This window comes from Nerophis lumbriciformis, linkage group LG04, assembly GCF_033978685.3.
Source record: "Nerophis lumbriciformis linkage group LG04, RoL_Nlum_v2.1, whole genome shotgun sequence".
NCBI classification, from domain to species: Eukaryota; Metazoa; Chordata; class Actinopteri; order Syngnathiformes; family Syngnathidae; genus Nerophis; species Nerophis lumbriciformis.
In genome coordinates, this window is record NC_084551.2 from 607,425 (window position 1) to 630,000 (window position 22,576).

At 39.2% G+C, this 22,576-nt stretch overlaps 1 protein-coding gene across 1 annotated transcript in view; it reads right to left on the reverse strand.

Annotated features, from left to right (window-relative positions):
- The window catches only part of arhgef1 (Rho guanine nucleotide exchange factor (GEF) 1), a 156,618-nt gene that overhangs the window by 87,867 nt on the left and 46,175 nt on the right, over positions 1-22,576 (reverse strand). Inside the window, exons 2-4 of the mRNA XM_061947230.1 lie at positions 11,703-11,789; positions 11,516-11,629; positions 7,901-7,999 (exon numbers count right to left, since the gene is read on the reverse strand). Of these exons, the coding sequence (XP_061803214.1) occupies positions 7,901-7,999; positions 11,516-11,629; positions 11,703-11,753 (264 nt within the window). The 5' untranslated portion in view covers positions 11,754-11,789. The remainder of the gene's footprint in view (positions 1-7,900; positions 8,000-11,515; positions 11,630-11,702; positions 11,790-22,576) is intronic.

A 22,576-nucleotide genomic window follows, 5' to 3' on the forward strand; every position in this document is an offset into this window, starting at 1 on the left:
CCCCGCTTCGGCCATCCTAGTCACTGCCGTTGTGTCCTTGGGCAAGAACGCTTTACCCACCTGCTCCCAGTGCCACCCACACTGCTTTAAATGTAACTTAGATATTGGGTTTCACTATGTAAAGCGCTTTGAGTCACTAGAGAAAAGCGCTATATAAATATAATTCACGTCACTTCACCTGTGCATTAGAAAGTGTGCTGGCAGGATTACACTAAAACTACACAGATGATTTCCATCAAACTCTATAGATTAATTGAAGAAGCCGTTGAGCTGTGGTGAGGATCTGGATAAAGGCACAGATTGCACCTATTGCAATTTATTGTCACTTCTATCCCTTTTCCCCTGCAGCGAACTTTGGTGCTGGAGCAGATTAGAGTCTAGGCTGAACTGGTGTTGGCCAGGAAATGGCTTTTACACTCGTTAAATTTTCCATTGCACTTTTTGTCACAATGGTTGCGGAAAATATTAGGAAATTAGCGCGCAAACTTAGACACATTTTTTAACAACAATGATGGACACAAATATGCAGAATTTTGCTTCAGCTGGCTATGCGGTAAAATTGTCAAAACAAAACAATGTTTTGCATTGCGCCATTGACTAATGGTGACTAATGGTGTTGACTAATGTCAAGCTATTACAATAGAACTTTTATTCTACTGTAGTCTTTTGTCTGATGATGAGCATGATTGTGAAGCAGCCAGTATTAGAGCAACATTGACAGAGTATTTCACTCATTGCCATTCAATTTTGTTTGTTTTTTGCCATCATGGAAAGAAAAAAAATTTTTAAAAGAAAAAAAAAAATTAAATTGTTATATATATCCAGTGATTATACTATAAAGTTATTTTCCATTTAACTTCACCAGTTTTAGATTATTTTTATTCAAAATCGCTGAATTTTCACATTTGCCGTTCAAATACTGAGAAGAGACGGTGCGGTGAACAGCAGCCAGTTGAGGCACGTCACTCAGTGCCTCAACATGGATTGCGCAATGACTCGGCTAACTGCTGGCCTGCTGTGCAGTGAGACTGTATTGCTATATGAACTATATTATACATTTCCATAGTTTAGTTAGCTGAGGTATATAATGTAAAGTGTATTTTGTCAACAACTGTATGTGTGTAAAGTATTTCTTGTGCTGAGCGATCATAAAACGGCTGCAAAAGACGCACTGGCTGAGGCTCGCCTCCTGCACCCCCGCCGTAGAAATGTTATATCAACTAAAGCCCACACTTAAACTTTCCACGTGCAAGATTGAATCTATTTAAAAAAATTATTTCATAAGAAGCCAAAAAGTGCAAAAACAGTAATGTTCGTGTTAGAGGAGTTGTGAATGACTGCAGGGACACAACATTAGATACACCTGCAGACTGCAGGTGTACCTAATTCACAACTCCTCCAACACGAACATTATTGTTTTTGCACTTTTTGGCTTCTTATTAAATAACTTTTGTAACCTATTTTCATGGGCTTTCCTCTTTGTGATGTTAAGTTCCTGTTATGCGCTGTTATACAGTATATGCCTTGAGCTCTTATTTTGAAGGCGCTAAGAGCGGAAGTGATGTCACGTTGCGGAGGTTTTTGAAAGAAGGTAAATAAAGTGGTCCTCGTGTAAACTGGAGCCTCCGTGTTTGTTATTTTGTAGTTTCATACAGTATAGGCCACATTTATAAACCCTCGGTTACACTTTTTTAAATAGATTCAATCTTGCACGTGGAAAGTTGAAGTGAGGGCTTTAGTTGTGGACTTCATTTATAAGTAAAGGTAAGACCATAATAACGTTTTTTTTATTAAATGTGCTTTTTTGTGTGCTACAGTTTGTATGTGTAAAGTTAAAGTTAAGTTAAAGTAGCAATGATTGTCACACACACACTAGGTGTAATGACATTTGTCCTCTGCATTTGACCCATCCCCTTGTTCACCCCCTGGGAGGTGAGGGGAGCAGTGGGCAGCAGCGGCGCCGCGCCCGGGAATCATTTTTGGTGATTTAACCCCCAATTCCAAGCCTTGATGCTGAGTGCCAAGCAGGGAAGAATGCTGGTATGAGCTTTTAAACATAACCCGTTAACTGCTGCCAATCAAATGGTGAATAAGATACTCTTTAGGGTTCATATGTTTGTAAATGTGACTGTGATGAAGTCAGTGCCTCACCAGCCATCAACCTCACCGCACGTCACTGCTAGACACAATATTAACCAAAAATATTGTACAAAACCAGTGAAGTTGGCACGTTGTGTAAATCGTAAATAAAAAAAGAATACAATGATTTGCAAACCCTTTTCAACCTATATTCAATTGAATAGACTGCAAAGACAAGATATTTAACTTTCGAACTGGAAAACGTTGTTACTTTTTGCAAATATTAGCTCATTTGGAATGTGATGCCTGCAACATGTTTGAAAAAAGCTGGCACAAATGCCAAAAAAAAGACTGAAAAAGTCGAGGAATGCTCATCAAACACTTATTTGGAACATCCCACTGGTGAACAGGCTAATTGGGAACAGGTGGGTGCCATGATTGGGTATAAAAGCAGCTTCCATGAAATGCTCACTCATTCACAAACAAGGATGGGACGAGGGTCACCACTTTGTCAACAAATGCGCGAGCAAATTGTGCAACAGTTTAACAACAACATTTCTCAACGAGCTGTTGCAAGGAATTTAGGGATTTCACCATCTACGCTCCGTAATATCATCAAAAGGTTCGGAGAATCTGGAGAAATCGCTGCACGTAAGCGGCAATGCCCGTTACCTTCGATCCCTCAGGCGGTACTACGTGAAAAAGCGACATCAGTGTGTAAAGGATATCACCACATGTGCTCAGGAAGACTTCAGAAAACCACTGTCAGTAACTACAGTTTGTCGCTACATCTGTAAGTGCAAGTTAAATCTCTACTATGCAAAGCGAAAGCCATTTATCAACAACACCCAGAATTCCACCTGAGAAGCTTCAAAAATGTGTCTCCTCAGTTCCCAAACGTTTACTGAGTGTTGTTAAAAGGAAAGGCCATGTAACACAGTGGTAAAAATGCCCCTGTGCCAACTTTTTTGCAATGTGTTGCTGCCATTAAATTCTAAGTAAAATGATTATTTGCAAAAAAAAAAAATGAAGTTTCTCAGTTCGAACATAAATATCTTGTCTTTGCAGTCTATTCAACTGAAATATGCTGTAAGTTGAAAAGGATTTGCAAATCATTGTATTCTGTTTTTATTTACGAATTACACAACATGCCAACTTCACTGGTTTTGGGTTTTGTATATGTAAAACAATTACAATATTACGATTAATACAAGGACTTTGGGTTTGTTCTTGCCAGTTTGAGCCACTGAAAACTTTACTCTGATGTATGCTGAGTCTCTTTCATACAGCTCACTAAAGAAACATTTCCCCACCATTTTTATGTGCTGATGTGGAAGACAGACAAGGAACAGAGAGGCAAATTTGTTTGAGCAACATTCCATTATTAGATGTAGAATCAGAGCTGGAACAGAGGCAGGTCATTGCCTGTTTTTGACGGAATTTCGCAATTCCAGCAGAGGGCTTTGAAGTTTAACTCTTGACACTAGTTGTGTTAAAAGTAGGGCTGTCAGAGTTAACGCGATAATAACTGGGTGGCCTGGCTTGGATGTTAGATTGGCTGTGCCAGCAACTTCAGGGTTCCAAGTTCGATTCCAGCTTACGCCATCTCAGTCAAGACCTTCCACCCACTTTATTCCCAGTAGGACCTAGACTGATGTATGACTGTGCAGGACTTCCTTGAAAAAAGAGAGAAGGGACTTTCCTGGGTAAATAAAGGCAAAAAACAACAACTGTAAGTTCCTTTAACGGAGCAATTTTTTTGTAATGTGCGATTAACGCCCATGCGTCTGTACTCCTTTTTGACCCTCGGTCCATTCCGTAGCGTGGGAAAATGTTATTGTGTTTTGAGACGGTTGAGGCCACAAGCGGGAAAATAGCGAGCAGAAATGCACAAAGAAAAGTTGATAACATAAAATGTCGATTGTTACAATAACTGCTATAGTAAAATGGCATAAACGCTCAGCAGAAAAGAAAGATGGTAGGCAGAAAGTTTAGAGTCAGTTTTTTTATCGTAGACTTTGACGTAGCCAACATGTCAAGACAGATCTTCTCATACCAATTACACACTTCCGGCTGAACAATAATAACACTGCGCGTTACATCCGGTCTAACTACTGTAACAAAATAAAAATGTCTTACATTACGATCATGCTTTTTAATATAATCTGATATTTCTAGCAACATAAATGTTTTTTGGCAGATTGAAATAAAGTGTATATTATTTTCTAACTTAGTCCACAATTACTTAATTTTTAGCAGGCTGAATATTACAGTTTATTATTAAATAGAGAAGTTTAAAACATTGTCATGCACAGATATGAATACTATTAACTAGAGTTGCCGATAAATGCGTTAAAATGTAATATCGGAAATTAACGGTATGTTTTTTTGTTTTTTTTGATTTTTTTAATTTTTTTTAATTAAATCAACATAAAAAACACAAGATACACTTACAATTAGTACATCAACCCAAAAAACCTCCCTCCCCCATTTACACTCATTCACACAAAAGGGTTGTTTCTTTCTGTTATTAATATTGTGGTTCCTACATTATATATCAATATATATCAATACAGTCTGCAAGGGATACAGTCCGTAAGCACACATGATTGGTCCACTAATAGTACCGTATTTTCCGCACTATTAGCCGCACCTAAAAACCACAAATTTACTCAAAAGCTGACAGTGCGGCTTATAACCCGGTGTGCTTTATATATGGATTAATATTAAGATTCATTTTCATAAAGTTTAGGTCTCGCAACTACGGTAAACAGCCGCCATCTTTTTTCCCCATAGAAGAGGAAGCGCTTCTTCTTCTACTGTAAGCAACCACCCGCCCCCGTAGAAGAAGAAGAAGAAGCGCGCGGATATTACGTTTCATTTCCTTTGTGTGTTTACATCTGTAAAGACCACAAAATGGCTCCTACTAAGCGACAGGTTTCCGGTTCATGAAAAGACGCAATCTCTCCATCCGCACACGGACTACTATTTCACAGCAACTGCCTAAAGACTTTCAAGAAAAGCTGGCTACTTTCCGTGCATATTGTAAAAACAAGATAGCTGAAAAAAAGATCCGGCCAGAGAACATTATCAACATGGACGAGGTTCCACTGACTTTTGATATTCCTGTGAACCGCACTGTGGATACAACGGGAGCACGTACGGTGAATATGCGCACCACAGGGAATGAGAAGTCATCCTTCACTGTGGTTCTAGCTTGCCATGCTAATGGCCAGAAACTTCCACCCATGGTGATATTCAAAAGGAAGACCTTGCCAAAAGAGACCTTTCCAGCCGGCGTCATCATAAAAGCTAACTCGAAGGGATGGATGGATGAAGAAAAGATGAGCGAGTGGTTAAGGGAAGTTTACGCGAAGAGGCCGGGTGGCTTTTTTCACGCAGCTCCGTCCATGTTGATATACGACTCCATGCGCGCCCACATCACGCTGGTTTTTAATATATTATTAAAGTTTGACTGACCTATCTGACTGTTTTTTTGACATTCCTTTAGCGCAGTTAGATGCGGCTTACAACACGGGGCGGCTTATAGGTGGACAAAGTTTTGAAATATGCCGTTCATTGAAGGCGCAGCTTATAACCCAGGGCGGCTTATGGTGCGGAAAATACGGTACTAACCTTTAACACTTTATTTTACTCATTTTCATTAATTACTAGTTTCACTATAACTGTTTTTATATTGTTTTACTTTCTTTTTTATTCAAGAAAATGTTTTAAATTTATTTATCTTATTTTATTTTATTAATTTTTTTTAAAAGTACCTTATCTTCACCATACCTGGTTGTCCAAATTAGGCATAATAATGTGTTAATTCCACGACTGTATATATCAGTTGATATCGGTATCGGTAATTAAAGAGTTGGACAATATCGGAATATCGGATATCGGCAAAAAGCCATTATCGGACATCCCTACTATTAACTAGTACAAAATGTAATGTGAAGAATATCAGAAGCATTTATTCAGGTAGAAATGTCACAGATTATATTACCAAACATCTTTGACAATCAAACTATGATCGTAATAATCCACATTTTGTGTTATTAATGTGTGAAACTGTTATCTAATCTTGGCGCAGCTCCTCTTTGGAATGCAAGTGCTCCTACAGCAGGAATACAAATTCTGTATTTCTACAAAATACACAAATTTGGCAAGACACCAACGCACTGCAGGTAATTTTTTTTACAGTCATTAAAAGCGTGTTTATGTCTTTTTTGTGTCGAGCTAATTGCCCTGTCATGGTAATTAAAAAGCTAAAAATGATCTGTCCAGTGTACAATTAATAATGATGAAAAATCATATCTGGGATTAATCGGAATGAATTTTGAGTAAACTATAAACAAACTGCGATTAATTGTGATTAAGTATTTTAATTGTTTGACTGCCTTAGTTAAATGGGAACATTATCACAATTTCAGAAGGGTTAAAACCATTAAAAATCAGTTCCCAGTGGCTTATTATATTTTTCGAAGTTTTTTTCAAAATTTTACCCATCACGCAATATCCCTAAAAAAAGCTTCAAAGTGCCTGATTTTAACCATCGTTATATACACCCGTCCATTTTCCTGTGACGTCACATAGTGATGCCAACACAAACAAACATGGCGCATAGAACAGCAAGCTATAGCGACATTAGCTCGGATTCAGACTCGGATTTCAGCGGCTTAAGCGATTCAACAGATTACGCATGTATTGAAACGGATGGTTGTAGTGTGGAGGCAGGTAGCGAAAACCAAATTGAAGAAGAAACTGAAGCTATTGAGCCATATCGCTTTGAACCGTATGCAAGCGAAACCCACAAAAACGACACGACAGCCAGCGACACGGGAGAAAGCGAGGACGAATTCGGCGATCGCCTTCTAACCAACGATTGGTATGTGTTTGTTTGGCATTAAAGGAAACTAACAACTATGAACTAGGTTTACAGCATATGAAATACATTTGGCAACAACATGCACTTTGAGAGTGCAGACAGCCCAATTTTCATCAATTAATATATTCTGTAGACATACCCTCATCCGCGCTCTTTTCCTGAAAGCTGATCTGTCCAGTTTTGGAGTTGATGTCAGCAGGCCAGGGAAGCTAGGGTCGATAGGGGGTTTAGCTCGCTCGTCTGCGGGAACAAACTGCCACCATTGCTTGCCGTGCTACCGAGGTCCTTTGTCCCTGAATTGCTCACACACTCCGACAGATTCAATGGGGGTCTGGCGGCAGATTTCTTTGACTTTATGGTTGGAAATGCATCTGCTTTGAGTGTCGCAGGATATCCACACATTCTTGCCATCTCTGTCGTAGCATAGCTTTCGTGGGTAAAGTGTGCAGAACAAACGTCCAATTTCTTGCCACTTTGGCATCTTTGGGCCACTGGTGCAACTTGAATCCGTCCCTGTTGGTGTTGTTACACCCTCCGACAACACACCGACGAGGCATGATGTCTCCAAGGTACGGAAAACAGTCGAAAAAATGGAAAATAACAGAGCTGATTTGACTCGGTGTTTGAGAAAATGGCGGATTGCTTCCCGATGTGACGTCATCGCTCCGAGAGCGAATAATAGAAAGGCGTTTAATTCGCCAAAATTCACCCATTTAGAGATCGGAACTCGGTTAAAAAAATATATGGTCTTTTTTCTGCAACATCAAGGTATATATTGACGCTTACATAGGTCTGGTGATAATGTTCCCCTTTAAAAGACATGTTTGCAGTCTATTTCAAGGTGTAAAAGTGCACAGTTATGGCATTATTGTGTTTTGTTGGGAATAATATCATTGCACTGGTGCTACAATTTGGGACGGATGTACTTACTGCCCCTTTGTCCATGAATGTGTTGTGGAACTCCACAAACTGTTTCTTGGTTTCTTTGGCATTGAGGTTCTTCAGTAGTTCAGCATGGAGGTAACACAGCTAAGGGAGGACAGACAGACAGATGATGCATTATTTAAAGTGTGTGGGATGGTGGAAACCGACTCATATAATACTAAAAAAACAATGATGATGAAGTTGTCCAACTACTAATGTGAGCATCTTAGTGTACGCTGCTTGAAGTAAGGGGAAGTGGTGTGTTCAGTGGAAATAGATTGTCATAGTGCTTGAGCTGATCACTTCTGTTTCAGCAAATGATCGTGGGAAATTTTAGTGCAAGTTAATAATGCCGTTTCATGTTTTCTCCAAAGCTGGAGGCCACAAATGAATCCAATGTTTTTTCTTTATACAGCGTCCTGGTGCGTCCTTCACTCGAAACAAATAATTAACACCCCCTTTGCACTGCGAGCCCAAACATTACATCATTGATCTGATCACTGACTGTATAGCGGTTAAGGTACGGTCAAAATAAAGTGCATGAGTAATCTTAGTGTTTCATGATTAAAGTGGTCATTTTTCATGATCAATCACATTAAATAACTTGTTAAATTTGACAGCCCTAAATATGATATATTTTCTGAAGACAAAGCCTGAATAAATATTTATTATTGGTGTAAGAATGGGTTTGTAAAAAAGGTACAATATAACCTTTTTCCAACTGAGTTTCACTGTGTATTTTTGAAAAATTATACAAAGAAATGTATTAAATGATAAAAAAAAAAATGCATGAGCAAAAATAAATGCAGAGCCCCCAATAAACCTCTTTCCCCAAATAGGCATCAAGTCCTGTCTGCAGTTGAGTAAACAACAAACATTGTTAATGTTTATTAGTGTTGTGCTAATGTTAAATTAGACCAGGCCTGGGCAATTATTTTGACTTGGGGGGGGGGGGTCAAATTTAGAGAAAAAAATGTGTCTGGGGGCCGGTATATCTATTTTTAGGAACGCTAATACAAAACCTCACAATATGGTCTGAATGCTAAAAACTTTATGACAGACCGCCTTAAAAAACAGAATGGAATTTTACATTATTTTACTGAATGAGACATCCAGAATTTACATGAAAATAAAGAATGTGGGATTGACAATTTTAACTATGAACGATAAAACACTGAATATTGACAACGTATGAACGTCACACCCCCTCTCCATCCACATATTTTACAATCAAGCGAAACGCAACAAAAATGCAACAAACACAGCGAAATATTAACGAGAAGGGTAAAAAAACCCCACCTACAATCTGATACATCTGATATATCACTAAGCTTTACAACTTTGTTGTAAAAATCTCCTTCCACGTCTGTCCCTGACACCCGCATTTCAAGCTGGCCGTTCTGGAAACACTCTGTGGAAACGCACCCCACCCCTTGGTGCCTCGTCTGAGGTTGCTGTGACTTAGATTACCATAGTAACTAATTAGATTACCAAGGTAACTACAAACCCCGTTTCCATATGAGTTGGGAAATTGTGTTAGATGTAAATATAAACGGAATACAATGATTTGCAAATCCTTTTCAACCCATATTCAGTTGAATGCACTACAAAGACAACATATTTGATGTTCAAACTCATAAACTATTTTTTTTTTTGCAAATAATCATTAACTTAGAATTTCATGGCTGCAACACGTGCCAAAGTAGTTGGGAAAGGGCATGTTCACCACTGTGTTACATGGCCTTTCCTTTTAACAACACTCAGTAAACGTTTGGGAACTGAGGAGACACATTTTTGAAGCTTCTCAGGTGGAATTCTTTCCCATTCTTGCTTGATGTACAGCTTAAGTTGTTCAACAGTCCGGGGGTCTCCGTTGTGCTATTTTAGGCTTCACATTTTCAATGGGAGACAGGTCTGGACTACAGGCAGGCCAGTCTAGTACCCGCACTCTTTTACTATGAAGCCACGTTGATGTAACACGTGGTTTGGCATTGTCTTGCTGAAATAAGCAGGGGCGTCCATGGTAGCGTTGCTTGGATGGCAACATATGTTGCTCCAAAACCTGTATGTACCTTTCAGCATTAATGGCGACTTCACAGATGTGTAAGTTACCCATGTCTTGGGCGTCTCCGCTCGGGATGGTTTCCTGCTGACCCCACTGTGGACTGGACTCTTATTGTTATGTTGGATCCACTATGGACTGGACTCTCACAATATTATGTTAGACCCACTCGACATCCATTGCATTCGGTCTCCCCTACAGGGGGGGGGTCCTCTCCAAGGTTTCTCATAGTCATTCACATCGACGTCCCACTGGGGTGAGTTTTTCCTTGCCCTTATGTGGGCTCTGTACCGAGGATGTCGTTGTGGCTTGTGCAGCCCTTTGAGACACGTGTGATTTAGGGCTATATAAATAAACATTGATTGATTGATTGATTGATTGGGCACTAATACACCCCCACACCATCACACATGCTGGCTTTTACACTTTGCGCCTATAACAATCCGGATGGTTCTTTTCCTCTTTGGTCCGGAGGACACGACGTCCACAGTTTCCAAAAACAATTTGAAATGTGGACTGGTCAGACCACAGAACACTTTTCCACTTTGTATCAGTCCATCTTAGATGAGCTCAGGCCAAGCGAAGCCGACGGCGTTTCTGGGTGTTGTTGATAAACGGTTTTCACCTTGCATAGGAGAGTTTTAACTTGCACTTGCAGATGTAGCGACCAACTGTAGTTACTGACAGTGGGTTTCTGAAGTCTTCCTGAGTCCATGTGGTGATATCCTTTACACACTGATGTCGCTTGTTGATGCACTACAGCCTGAGGGATGGAAGGTCACGGGCTTAGCTGCTTACGTGCAGTGATTTCTCCAGATTCTCTGAACCCTTTGATGATATTACGGAGCGTAGATGGTGAAATCCCTAAATTCCTTGCAATAGCTGGTTGAGAAAGGTTGTTCTTAAACTGTTCAACAATTTGCTCACGCGTTTGTTGACAAAGTGGTGACCCTCGCCCCATCCTTGTTTGTGAATGACTGAGCATTTCATGGAATCTACTTTTATACCCAATCATGGCACCCACCTGTTCCCAATTAGCCTGCACACCTGTGGGATGTTCCAAATAAGTGTTTGATGAGCATTCCTCAACTTTATCAGTATTTATTGCCACCTTTCCCAACTTCTTTGTCACGTGTTGCTGGCATCAAATTCTAAAGTTAATGATTATTTGCAAAAAAAAATAAAGTTTATGAGTTTGAACATCAAATATGTTGTCTTTGTAGCATATTCAACTGAATATGGCTTGGAAATTATTTGCAAATCATTGTATTCCGTTTATATTTACATCTAACACAATTTCCCAACTCATATGGAAACGGGGTTTTTAGTATTATCATGCAGAAGCGCTGATTCCAACCATTGAAATACTTTGTATAGTTGAAGACTTACGGTCATTTGAAAACATCACTACACATCATAACGGCAGCTACACTTTCCATCTTAAAGATCTAAAAACATTATTTGGGAATGTCCGTCGGGCCAGATTGAAAAGCTTAACGGGCTGCATGTGGCCCCCGGGCCTTCAATTGCCCGGGTCTGAATTAGACAATAGGTCTCACCAGTGGAGCAGGGTCAAACTGGAGGATGACATGTTGCATGAACACCAGCAGGTGCGTTGGACGATCTTTCAGAAGCTCGATGCTGCCGAAACACTTGCACTCGTCCTCCACCACCTGGATGAGGAGAGTTGTCAAAACTAAAGAAGCAGAAAACTCGGCAAGAATGATGGCGCATTCCAAAACTCACGTCATTCAGATCATTCTCAAAGTCCTCGTCCTCAGCCCCGATGATGCTCATGGCTGGGTCCGAGCACTGGGCCCCAAAAACACCCAGCTGTGGACCCAAGAGAGAAATTAGGTTCACAACATGAACGTGTAAAGCTGAGTCAGCGAATACTATTGATTGACAGTACGGATGGATTCATCCGTTTCAATACTATTTACTTCACTTTATTTATTTATATAGCACATTTAAAAACAACTCAGTTGGCCAAAGTGCTGTACAGACATAAGAAACAAGTTGAAACAAAAAAGGGCACGCAGTGTCACATTTACATTGTAACACGGAAGGATTAATAAAACCTTAAAAGAAGTGCAAAATACAGTAGATCACCTTAAATACTAAAATAATGAAAAAAATGAAAAAATGATAAAACAAGATATAAAAACGACCAAGATATCCTACCTAACTGGATTGGAACGCCAGGGAGTAAAAATATGTTTTTAACCTAGATTTATATTGGTTTAGAGACTGGGCGGATCTAACACACTGGTGTCAAACTCAAGGCCCGCCACTTCATTTTATTTGGCCCTAGAAAGCCTGGAAATAATATGTATCAACGTACTGTAACTTTACTTACTAAATGTATTCTTATATAAATATATACCGTATTTTCCGCACTATTAGCCGCACCTAAAAACCACAAATTTACTCAAAAGCTGACAGTGCGGCTTTTAACCCGGTGCGCTTTATATATGGATTAATATTAAGATTCATTTTCATAAAGTTTCGGTCTCGCAACTACGGTAAACAGCCGCCATCTTTTTTCCCCGTAGAAGAGGAAGTGCTTCTTCTTCTACGCAAGCAACCGCCAAGGTAAGCACCCGCCCCCATAGAACAGGAAGCGCTTCTTCTTCTACTGTAAGCAACCACCCGCCCGCGTAGAAGAAGAAAAAGCGCACGGATATCACCGTACGTTTCATTTCCTTTGTGTGTTTACATCTGTAAAGACCACAAAATGGCTCCTACTAAGCGTCAGGGATCCGGTTCATGAAAGACGCAATCTCTCCATCCGCACACGGATTACCGGTACTATTTCACAGCAACTGATATTCCTGTGAACCGCACTGTGGATACAACGGGAGCACGTACGGTGAATATTCGCACCACAGGGAATGAGAAGTCATCCTTCACTGTGGTTCTAGCTTGCCATGCTAATGGCCAGAAACTTCCACCCATGGTGATATTCAAAAGGAAGACCTTGCCAAAAGAGACCTTTCCAGCCGGCGTCATCATAAAAGCTAACTCGAAGGGATGGATGAAGAAAAGATGAGCGAGTGGTTAAGGTAAGTTTAAGTTTACGTGAAGAGGTCGGGTGGCTTTTTTCACGCAGCTCTGTCCATGTTGATATACGACTCCATGCGCGCCCACATCACGCTGGTTTTTAATATATTATTAAAGTTTGACTGACCTATCTGACTGTTTTTTTGACATTCCTTTAGCGCAGTTAGATGCGGCTTACAACACCGGGCGGCTTATAGGTGGACAAAGTTTTGAAATATGCCGTTCATTGAAGGCGCGGCTTTTAACCCAGGGCGCCTTATGGTGCGGAAAATACGGTACTAAAATAATAAAAAAAATAAAAAAATTATAAAACAAGATATAAAAACGACCAAGATATCCTACCTAACTGGATTGGAACGCCAGGGAGTAAAAATATGTTTTTAACCTAGATTTATATTGGTTTAGAGACTGGGCGGATCTAACACACTGGTGTCAAACTCAAGGCCCGCCACTTCATTTTATTTGGCCCTAGAAAGCCTGGAAATAATATGTATCAACGTACTGTAACTTTACTTACTAAATGTATTCTTTCTATGTATTTTGGGAGAAAAATATATATACGTACTCCATTTAGTCGCAAATTATGTTAACTAAAGTATTGTCTAAATATGCAAAAATATATTATCAATCATTCAAACCATTTTTTTAAATAGAAATAAATACTTACCCATCAAATTGTGCAATGATTTCTTGGTAAAACTGTGAAATTTACTGTGGTTTTTACAGTATTTTCCTCAAAATGAAAAAAACAGTACTTTTTTTTACTGTAATAAACTGTGGTGCCGTTTTGACATTTACAGTAATACACCGAAAAATCTACAGTTGTTGATTTGCAGTAAAAAAAACAAAAAAAAAACTGGCAGCCCAGGTGCCAAAATTTTACTGTAAAAGATTTTTTAATTTACAGTAAAAAAAAAGTAAATTTTACAGTAAAATTCTGGCAACTGATCTGCCTTTTTCCCCCCCCATAAAAACAGCAGTACTGTTTTTCCATTTACAGTAATATACACTACATTTTGAGGTGAAATTATTGCAACTTCCCATATTTATTTTACATTTCGTTTTTTTTTTTAAATCTACTAATAAAATGCATAAAAAAATTGTGTAATAATAGTATTCACTCTCTGGGGCCAAACGTAACTGCGATGTGGCCTTCAGTGAAAACAACTTTGACACCTCTGATCTAATAAATAGTGGAAGGTTGTTCCACAGACTGGGTCTGCCACTGAGAAGTCTCTATCTCCTCAGGATTTGAGTCTGTTTTTTGGGACAGCCAGGAGGAGCTGGTCTGAAGACCTGAGGGTCCTGCTGGGAGAATAAGGCTGCAGCAGCTCAATAAGATAGAGCGGGGCTATTTATACTGATGTGGGAGTATCTCTGAATGTCCTAAACTCCTATTTCAGTGCTAAAGTTATATAGAGCATACTATGCAATAGGACTGCACAGAAAAAGTGATCTTAATCAGCAATAACATGCAATCTAATTTCAATTTTTTTTACGACAAGCCTATCATTACATTATGATAGCACGTACAAAAATGCATGACAACACTCCAACAGACATCACACATGGGACGGTTTAGTAGGTAAGAATAGGTGTACTTGTTTAGAGCTTACTGCACCCCTCTGGGTGAGGTTCAAAAAAGAGAGCTTCTGCAAACTCCAGGTTGCATATAAGGACTGTCTCAGAATCCTGCTCGGAAAGCCCAGGGGTCGTAGTGCCAGCAAGCTTTTTTGTGATTCAGGGATAAACCCCTTCCACGCCACCCTGAGAAAACTGACGTTTAAATGTATATGTAGACTGCAGGGGTCTGAGAATGATCTTATTATACAGATAATCAATTCTAGGTGTAGTTCTGTTAGGTACCAATCGTATACTGTATATGGAAACACTGATATCTGTGCCTTTTATAGAATGTGTAGACCAGTGGTTCTTAACCTGGGTTCGATCGAACCCTTGGGGTTCGGTGAGTCGGGCTCAGGGGTTCGGCGGAGGTCGAGACACACCCGACTCATCGTGTAAATAAAAGGTTTTCCCTATAGGCGTATTACGGATACGGCAACAGCAGAAATCCCACTGATTTGCAGGTGTGTCATTTGTTGTGAGTTTAGACACTGTGTTGCTTTTTGTTGTTTGAACAAGGTGATGTTCATGCACGCTTCATTTTGTGCACCAGTAAAAAAAACATGGTAACACTTTAGTATGGGGAACATATTCACCATGAATTAGTTGCTTATTAACATGCAAGTTAGTAACATATTGGCTCTTAACTAGTCATTATTAATTACTTAATAATGCCTTATCCGGCATGGCCTTATTATAACCCTAACCCTCTAACGCTGACCCTAACCCTAACCAAATAACTCAAAATGAAGTCTTTTTACTTAGAATATGTTCCCCTAGTGTCCAAATAACTCTAAATTAAGTCTTTGTTACTTAGAATATGTTCCCCATACTAAAGTGTTACCAAAAACATAACTTTGTCTTGAATTTGGGAAAAAAAAAACATTTTATTTTTCACTAAAGAAGGGTTGGGTGAATGCGCATATGAAGCTGGTGGGGTTCGGTACCTCCAACAAGGTTAAGAACCACTGGTGTAGACGCATTTTTTTTTTATTGCTTCTTTTATTTATTTATTAGATGCCTTTTTACTGAATATGCACAAGCACTGTTTTAATATTATGTGATAATGCCTTTTATACTGTATTTGTCTTTTTTGTGTGTTTGTTTTATGTAGAGATGTCCGATAATGGCTTGTTTGCCAATATCCGATATTGTCCAACTCTTAATTACCGATTCCGATATCAACCGATACCGATATATACAGTCGTGGAATTAACACATTATTATGCCTAATTTTGTTGTGATGCATTAAACAATGTAACAAGGTTTTCCAAAATAAATCAACTCTAGTTATGGAAAAAAATGCCAACATGGCACTGCCATATTTATTATTGAAGTCACAAAGTGCATTATTTTTTTTAACATGCCTCAAAACAGCAGCTTGGAATTTGGACATGCTCTCCCTGAGATAATCCTGATACCCACTACAACTATGGGAAATACCATACTTTGACTTTCACAAAGTGCATTACTTTTTTTATTTTTTTTAAACATGCCTCAAAACAACAGCTACAAAAACAATGAAGGCACACAGCTTCAGTCCAGAGTACACTAGAGTAATCAAGTAAACAATAACATAGTCCTCCGTTAGTGCAAGACTGTCTGGCATACTGTATAACAGGAAATTATCAACTGGGCTCAATCTGAACAACTATATGATTTGCCTGAAAAGCTGGACAGGACAAAAAAAAAAAAAAAAAAAAAAAATAATAATAACTTTTCGAACCCGATACCGATAATTTCCATTTTAAAGCATTTATCGTTCGATATTATCGGACATCTCTAGTTTTATGTACTGTATGTGATTGTATGTCTACTTGGACGTTGGAGTCTGCAATAAAGCTTGATATCACAAACAAAACACGACCATTTTTTCACAAGGACTCACACTTCACTGTAATTGACATTAAAACTGACAATTCTTCCTCACTCTCGCCGTACCCCGGCCAGCCTGGCCAGCCAGGGCTAGTTGGCTTTACTGGCCTTGCCGGCACTGAGCGCCGTACTTAAATCAGCTCATGGGAGAAGTGATCCAATTAGTTCATTGACTTTTCTATTGATTTGCCTTTTTGTGTGCATAATATGTGTGCCATGTTTATGACCTGATGATTATGTTTTCCTTTCTATTACAAAAAAGTCCCCCTTTTACTGTCCTTCCCTGACCTACCATGAAGAATGTCTGAAAGACCATTTATCTTGGTTAAATGGCCGCTATAAACACATTTCTGCGCAGTAGTAATAATTAATCATAAATCGAACTTTTATCATACTTGCCAACCTTGAGACCTCCGATTTCGGGAGGTGGGGGTTGGGGGCGTGGTCGGGGGGCGTGGTTGGGGGCGTGGTTACGAGGGGAGGAGTATATTTACAGCTAGAATTCACCAACTCGAGTATTTCATACATTATATATACAGGTAAAAGCCAGTAAATTAGAATATTTTGAAAAACTTGATTAATTTCAGTAATTGCATTCAAAAGGTGTAACTTGTACATTATATTTATTCATTGCACACAGACTGATGCATTCAAATGTTTATTTCATTTAATTTTGATGATTTGAAGTGGCAACAAATGAAAATCCAAAATTCCGTGTGTCACAAAATTAGAATATTACTTAAGGCTAATACAAAAAAGGGATTTTTAGAAATGTTGGCCAACTGAAAAGTATGAAAATGAAAAATATGAGCATGTACAATACTCAATACTTGGTTGGAGCTCCTTTTGCCTCAATTACTGCGTTAATGCGGCGTGGCATGGAGTCGATGAGTTTCTGGCACTGCTCAGGTGTTATGAGAGCCCAGGTTGCTCTGATAGTGGCCTTCAACTCTTCTGCGTTTTTGGGTCTGGCATTCTGCATCTTCCTTTTCACAATACCCCACAGATTTTCTATGGGGCTAAGGTCAGGGGAGTTGGCGGGCCAATTTAGAACAGAAATACCATGGTCCGTAAACCAGGCACGGGTAGATTTTGCGCTGTGTGCAGGCGCCAAGTCCTGTTGGAACTTGAAATCTCCATCTCCATAGAGCAGGTCAGCAGCAGGAAGCATGAAGTGCTCTAAAACTTGCTGGTAGACAGCTGCGTTGACCCTGGATCTCAGGAAACAGAGTGGACCGACACCAGCAGATGACATGGCACCCCAAACCATCACTGATGGTGGAAACTTTACACTAGACTTCAGGCAACGTAGATCCTGTGCCTCTCCTGTCTTCCTCCAGACTCTGGGACCTCGATTTCCAAAGGAAATGCAAAATTTGCATGGTTGGGTGATGGTTTGGGGTGCCATGTCATCTGCTGGTGTCGGTCCACTCTGTTTCCTGAGATCCAGGGTCAACGCAGCCGTCTACCAGCAAGTTTTAGAGCACTTCATGCTTCCTGCTGCTGACCTGCTCTATGGAGATGGAGATTTCAAGTTCCAACAGGACTTGGCGCCTGCACACAGCGCAAAATCTACCCGTGCCTGGTTTACGGACCATGGTATTTCTGTTCTAAATTGGCCCGCCAACTCCCCTGACCTTATGGTGCGGAAAATACGGTATGCACTTTCAAGCAGTACATATATTTTTGTGTCAAAATAAAAAAAAAATCCATTACATTTAGTGAGAAAATATGAAGTACTTTATTGATACATATCGTTTCCAGGTGTTTGCGGGCCAGATAAAATGTTGAGTTTGACACCTGTGGCCTAAGCGCTTGCATAAGAGAATGATGGGCTCCTAGCTTGTGTGGTGGGGCCACTTTTGCTTGAGACACTCATAGATGATTTTGAAGCAGCCTTCAAGCGCTCTTTGGACAAACATTTCCACGTCACCACCCTGAATTATTGCATTTTAACTGCCTGTTACGTTAATTTCTATGCTCTGTTTCACCTGGACTCTTGACTTTTATGCTCTTGAAATCGCTTTTTAAAGTAGTGGCTGATTTTGCCTGCCATATCTGCAACGCTAAAAACATAAACGTTACTCTGACACGGAGGAAACCTTTTTGTAAATAAACATGACACGCTTGTAATGCTTTCTGTTAGTAGACCTTGTACCAGTCAATCTGTACCGTCATGAAACTCTACCCGACCCTATGCAAACTTCTAATAAATTCTTCAATCAATCGATCTATTCTAATTAGTCAGAAAAAGTTGGAAACAAAGCTAACACTACTAGCTGTGTTCACGTACCAGAGACAAAATGTTCACAGCACAGTCTGGAGTGTTCTGTAGGAGTCCAGTGATCCCTACGTATCATGCTCCGTATGGCAGAAATACGCCTGTTACGGTGTTGTGCCAAAATGTGAATGCCTACCCAAAATGTATTTCCTTCGCGGGTACGTGCACTGCTCGCCAAAGCTGCATTGCTTGGCTTCGTCTGTCCACAGCGGATTACTAGGTGTAAGACGAACACTTTATCTTCCTGGTTATTTTAACGCTATGTGTTTGACATTATTTAAGCCCTTATCGTGTCCGGAAAATGATAGTTTGCCTTTTCTGTGGTATTAATGAGATTTAAAGGACTGTTGTTAGTCTGATGTTGATGTGATAAAACCTCTTTCTTGTTTGGAAGCTACATACAATTGTACCGTATTTTTCGAACAATAAGCCGCAGTTTTTTTCATAGTTTGGCCGGGGGTGCGACTTATACTCAGGAGCGACTTATGTGTGAAATGATGAACACATTAGCGTAAAATATCAAACAACATTATTGATCTCATTCACGTAAGAGACTAGACGTATAAGATTTCATGGGATTTAGCGACAGATTGTTTGGTAAACGTATAGCATGTTCTATATGTTATAGTTATTTGAATGACTCTTACCATAATATGTTACGTTAACATACCAGTTGGTTATTTATGCCTCATATAACGTACACTTATTCAGCCTGTTGTTCACTATTCTTCATTTATTTTAAATTGCCTTTCAAATGTCTATTCTCGGTGTTGGCTTTTATCAAATAAATTTCCCCAAAAAATGCGACTTATACTCCAGTGCGACTTATATATGTTTTTTTCCTTCTTTATTATGCATTTTCGGCCGGTGCGACTTATACTCCGGAGCGACTTATAGTCCGAAAAATACGGTAACTGTTATTTCTTCGTGCACATAATAAATACTTATAAAGTGTTTGTATGTATTCATTTATGTAAAATTGTCATTAAATGTAATATTGCCTGACAAAAAGTGATTCAAGTAAATAAGTAATAAGTAAATATTTCGATATTTACGCATTGCATATTGACACATGCATATTTTACGAGAATACCCTGCCGTAGTTAGCTTTCACGGCTAATACCGTAGCACGCAGATGTGTTCCTAAGCTAGAAAAAGAGTTCTTCAGTGTTCTCTCTTACAAATGTCGCTACAACTTGGTTATTATACAGGTTACGGAACGTAAATGAAGTATTGGTGACGGTCTTTGAATGCAAGTTTAAAGTGATTTAGTGTTAAAATTGATTGGTCCGATTAGCTGTTTCAATGTCCATTTCTCAGATTATGCAATTGTTGATGACTGAAGTACTGACATCAACCAAACCTAACCCCCCGCCCCCTCTACATCCCACCCCTCGGATTGTAAATAATTCAATGTACCGTATATTTCCGACAATAAGTCGCAGTTTTTTTCATAGTTTGCCGGGGGTGCGACTTATACTCAGGAGCGACTTATGTGTGAACTTTTTAACACATTACCGTAAAATATCAAATAATATTATTTAGCTCATTCATGTAAGAGACTAGACGTATAAGATTTCATGGGATTTAGCAATTAGGAGTGACAGATTGTATAGCATGTTCTATATGTTATAGTTATTTGAATGACTCTTACCATAATATGTTACGTTAACATACCAGTTGGTTATTTATGCCTCATATAACGTACACTTATTCAGCCTGTTGTTCACTATTCTTCATTTATTTTAAATTGCCTTTCAAATGTCTATTCTTGCTGTTGGCTTTTATCAAATACATTTCCCCCAAAAATGCGACTTATACTCCAATGCGACTTTTATATGTTTTTTCCTTCTTTATTATGCATTTTCGGTCGGTGCGACTTATACTCCGGTGCGACTTATACTCTGAAAAATACGGTATATACTCTGATGATTAACTTGTGTGATGACTGTATTATGCTGATAGTATATATTTGTACCATGAATTGATTTACGTGGACCCCGACTTAAACAAGTTGAAAAACTTATTGGGGTGTTACCATTTAGTGGTCAATTGTACGGAATATGTACTGTACTGTACTGTACAATCTACTAATAAACGTTTCAATCAATTAATCAAAAGCTGCATTTCTAGCCACCAAGAATGACCCAATTTTAAAATTATTCTTGCAAAATAAATTGCATGAATAATCTAAGCGTGTAAATGATTAATGTGATCATTTTTTTGTGATCAATCACATAAGTTAACTCGTTAAGTTTGACAGAACTAGCCAAAATATATTTTTTTAAATAATTTCTTTGCAATGGAAGCACATGGCCCTTGAACATGGGTTGTAAATGTGGCAAAAACTCATTTCCAGCAACAACATTGTGATTCTTTTTTTTTTCTTCCTTTCTTCTTAAATCGTGCACCCCTACTTTATGCAATCTTTCAAATAGAGCACATCCCTTGCATTCTCATTGGGCATTTTCTAGCTTGCATGTTTAATGTAAAACAGCTTAAAAAAAAATTTAAAAAAATTAACTATCCTCCTTTGATTATATATTTCGGCTTAGGAGTCAAACAAATGATGCCTTATTTTCCATTTGATTTTGGGTTGGAATAAGTGAATAATGATGCACTCGGCAGGGAGGGAAGACTCTCCAAAAGACACGAAGCCGGGTCACGATTTATAATGGCACTCACTTTAATCCATGAATGACAGGAAAAATATCGGAAAGGGTGACAAGTTCACCTCCCTGCAACAACTCCCCCCTCTTGCACCAATGTGCTGCCAAAAAAACAACACACTGCTTCTTTTATTCAGGGACGCAGACGCAGAGCCGCCTTAGGGCAACACACCGATGAAAGTACTGCAACAACTACACTGTGATGATTTACATACCAGATCAGCGAAAGAAACCAGGAAAAGTAACTTAGTGGAACAAAGCAGCTATTATTAAACACACTTCTACATGCATAGGACCTTCTATCGAAAATGTACTTAAAGGCCATTGTTCAGTTTCCTTCAAATCTGACTCGCTGGACCGCGCGAGTCGACACTGCAGACTGAGCGAGTCAAGCCTTTTGTGGTAAGGTCAAGAGCCTGAAGGCCGAGTGTGTGTTTTCCTTTATAAATGACTTCCCAAGTGGTTCTAGTTCATTACAGCTTAATTGTGCAAGAGTACAAGGGCAGCTTATGCAGATTACAACAGCAAACACACTGAGTATTTGTCTTATTAGCGCTTATATGCCAGAATGTACAGTGTCAACTCTGAAGTCAAACAACCCTGACATTGTACATTTAGGAATTGGACCAAAATGCTTGGGGGAAAGCCTCTAAAGTCGCACAAAAGCTACCAATAACAGTCAACTGTGCTTTATAACACTTTTTCATTTTTTAAAATTTACTTATTACAAAAGATGAGGGGAATTGGGAGAAGAAGTGAGTTAAGAGACTTTATGGATTCAGGGCAGTACCGTATTTTCCAGACCATAGGGCGCACTGGATTATAAGGCGCACTGCCGATGAGCGGGTATAGTCAAGTTTATTTTCATACAGAAGGCGCACCAGAATATAGGGCGCATTAAAGGGGTCATATTATTATATTTTTCTAATGCTACATCAGTGGTCCCCAACCACCGGGCCGCGGCCCGGTACCGGTCCGTGGATCGATTGGTACCGGGCCGCACAAGAAATTAAAAAAAAATATATATATAAATATATATATATTTTTAAATTAAATCAACATAAAAAACACAAGATACACTTACAATTAGAGCACCACCCAAAAACCTC